This window comes from Cyprinodon variegatus, unplaced genomic scaffold (assembly GCF_000732505.1).
Source record: "Cyprinodon variegatus isolate N-32 unplaced genomic scaffold, C_variegatus-1.0 Scaffold261, whole genome shotgun sequence".
Taxonomy (NCBI): Eukaryota; Metazoa; Chordata; class Actinopteri; order Cyprinodontiformes; family Cyprinodontidae; genus Cyprinodon; species Cyprinodon variegatus.
In genome coordinates, this window is record NW_015150714.1 from 160,571 (window position 1) to 162,381 (window position 1,811).

The window sequence follows — 1,811 nt, forward strand, 5'->3', positions numbered from 1 at the left end:
CTACCATGTTAACCTGCTTGAAGGGTTTTGTAGGGGAAAGCTTGCCTTTTTGTTTAACCCCAGTTTTCTCCTGTTTATGTGTTGGTTAGGTAGGCTATTTTGTAGGTTTGTATGTTTTGGTTTCATATGGAGTTAGGTAAGTCCACTTTTCTTTTTCTTTAGGTTTGTTTTGTTTGTTATTTTGGCCTGGGCTCTCCCTGAAGCCTTTACTACAATCTATCCAAAAGAAATGGCAGAATAAACTTTTAAAATGCCCCCTTTTGACTCCTTCATTCACTGTCTAAATTTAGGTTGGTTCCTTACACACCCTAGACTCAGCCAAGGAACGTAACACATGCCAATATTTGATTTGGTAAAAAATAAATAACACAAGAATGAGTCGTTTGAGCTTCTATGGAGCTATGGATTTCAAACCTAAAAATCAAATACAAACATTCTGTTTAATACGTATTTTCCATCAAATTGTTTGTAAGTTGGGTTGGGTAAGTTTTATCATTTAAAGCTATATTAGTGGACTGGTTATTGTTACCATAGATTGTTCCAGCGATGCAGCACTGTCTGAGGAGCAGGCGATTCTGGGTTAATGTTCCGGTTTTGTCACTCAGCAAGTAACCTACTTGGCCGAGCTCCTCACTTAGAGAGGTATTCCTCACCTCGACAGGTCGGTCCGCCTTCTGCCAATACATCTCTAAATCCCAGCCAATAAAATTGCTGTGAATTGTATGTATCACCTCAAACCTAAAGACAAACATATATAGTAGATAAGAATATAAGAATAAAAAAATCACATAATATTGACACCAAATGTCTTAGCTAAGCACATAATATACAGAGGATATAGTAAAGGATGTAAATGACTCTCTGCCCTTCCTACTGTCAAGCTGCTAATAAAAAAGTCTGCTACTGATTAGAACAATGTGATAACATTCAAACAATGCTTGTAATAATGTGGAGGCGTTTTGTCGTGAAACAAGCTTCTAAAAACAAATATTTCTCTTTACCTTTATGCCTCTGGTATTTAGCTAAAAGGCAAAAGAAATGTCTATGAAGATCAGATGTTTTTTTGTAGAGCTAAAGAGATCCCAATTTATTGATCATAGTTAGGCTTCTACTAAAGTGTTTGAACCTTTTTAGGACTGGGCTGCTAAAAAGTTACAAAAAAACTTCCAGGTATATTGGTACCGAATGAGAATCATCATTAGTATTAAAGCCAAAGACACCATACAAATAACATCAAAACAAACTCCAAGATTGATCTGTCTGTCCCACTGTTAACATGGTGGACACTGAGGATAAAGATCTAAAAGAGCAACTATATTGATAGAGATAAAAAATAACATTAAAATGCTACTAAATATCTGGAATAAAATCCTTTGGAATGATGAGGCATTGGTTCAATCCCAAACTGTCCCCTATCCCAGTGTTTCCCATCCTATTTTGGCTTGTTTACCCCTTTGGGCATTTTGTCTTGCCATGAGTACCCCTCTCATTTAAAAGTATTGATGATTGTCCAAAAGTCGAATGTAAAATAACTGATTATAAAATAAATAATATTTTACCTAATTTTTGAGTATTTTGTTGAAAGTTGATATTTATCTGATAAACCAGACAGTACGGCGAGCGTTACGGGACAAAATGTCTTCCACGACGTCTGCATCACCTACCTTCTCAAGTGATGAGTTTTGTTTACATAGATAATTTTACAGAAAGTATTCTCAGGCATAATACTGCCATCTATTGTTCAGTACCGTCTCAGTTCATCTCTCTCAACTTGCCGTAGTTACTTTCGAGCGTAATGGGCGATCTCGCAA

General features: G+C 36.2%; 1 protein-coding gene across 2 annotated transcripts in view; it reads right to left on the reverse strand.

Annotated features, from left to right (window-relative positions):
- The window catches only part of LOC107089722 (phospholipid-transporting ATPase IC-like), a 34,262-nt gene that overhangs the window by 19,635 nt on the left and 12,816 nt on the right, over positions 1-1,811 (reverse strand). For both annotated transcript variants that reach the window (XM_015382654.1, XM_015382655.1), the window contains exon 13: positions 530-738. In XM_015382654.1, coding sequence (XP_015238140.1) covers positions 530-738 — 209 coding nt within the window. The remainder of the gene's footprint in view (positions 1-529; positions 739-1,811) is intronic.